General features: G+C 54.2%; 1 protein-coding gene across 1 annotated transcript; it reads left to right on the forward strand.

The window, feature by feature from the left end:
• Positions 1–353: 353 nt before the first annotated feature.
• Positions 354–766, forward strand: LOC116465973 (putative G-protein coupled receptor GPR32P1; the record flags this gene model as incomplete). The annotated part of the gene is made up of 1 exon (XM_032148856.2): positions 354–766. A coding segment is annotated over one exon (413 nt), but the record flags the coding sequence as incomplete, so codon positions are not given.
• Between the last annotated feature and the right edge of the window lie 7 nt (positions 767–773).

Consider the following 773-nt stretch of genomic DNA (forward strand, 5'->3'; position numbering starts at 1 on the left):
AGTTGCAGCTACTTGGGAGGCTGAGGCAGGAGAATTGCTCGAACCTGGGAGGTGGAGGTTGCAGTGAGCCGAGATCAGGCCACTGCACTCTAGCATGGGATACAGAGCAAGACTGCATCTCAAAAAAAAAAAAATTAGCCGGGCATGGTGGTAAGTGCCTGTAGTCCCAGCTACTCCAGGAAGCTGAGGTGGGAGGATCTCTTGAGCCTAGGCGGTGGAGGCTGCAGTGAGCTGTGATTGTACCATTGCACTCCAGCCTGGGTAACAGAATGTCAGAATGTGACCCTGTCTCTAAAAGAGTAATAATAATAATCATTCCATAAAATGTATCAAATGGAGAAATAAATCATCAGTGGGGTCTCAGAGGGGACTAGGGGCTGCGGTGACAGGCAACCTGGGGCCCTGACACATGGTCGTTCCTGTTCCAGGAAGATGCGTGCTTCCGGATGCCTGTCTGAAGAGGTGGGGTCCCTCCGCCCTCTGACCATGGCTGTCCTGTCTGCGTCCTTTGTCGATGGAGTGCTGGGCAACGGGCTGGTGCTGTGGATGACTGTCTTCCGTATGGCCCGCGCAGTCTCCACCGTCTGCTTCTTCCACCTGGCCCTTGCCGATTTCATGCTCTCACTGTCTCTGCCCATCCTCGTGTACTATATTACCTGCAGGCAGTGGCTCCTCGGAGAGTGGGCCTGCAAACTCTACACCGGTTTTGTGTTCCTCACCTTCTCCGCCAGTAACTGCCTCCTGGTCCTCATCTCTGTGGACCGTTGCATCTC

The sequence above is a fragment of the Hylobates moloch genome, unplaced genomic scaffold, assembly GCF_009828535.3.
Source record: "Hylobates moloch isolate HMO894 unplaced genomic scaffold, HMol_V3 SCAFFOLD_16959, whole genome shotgun sequence".
NCBI lineage: Eukaryota > Metazoa > Chordata > Mammalia > Primates > Hylobatidae > Hylobates > Hylobates moloch.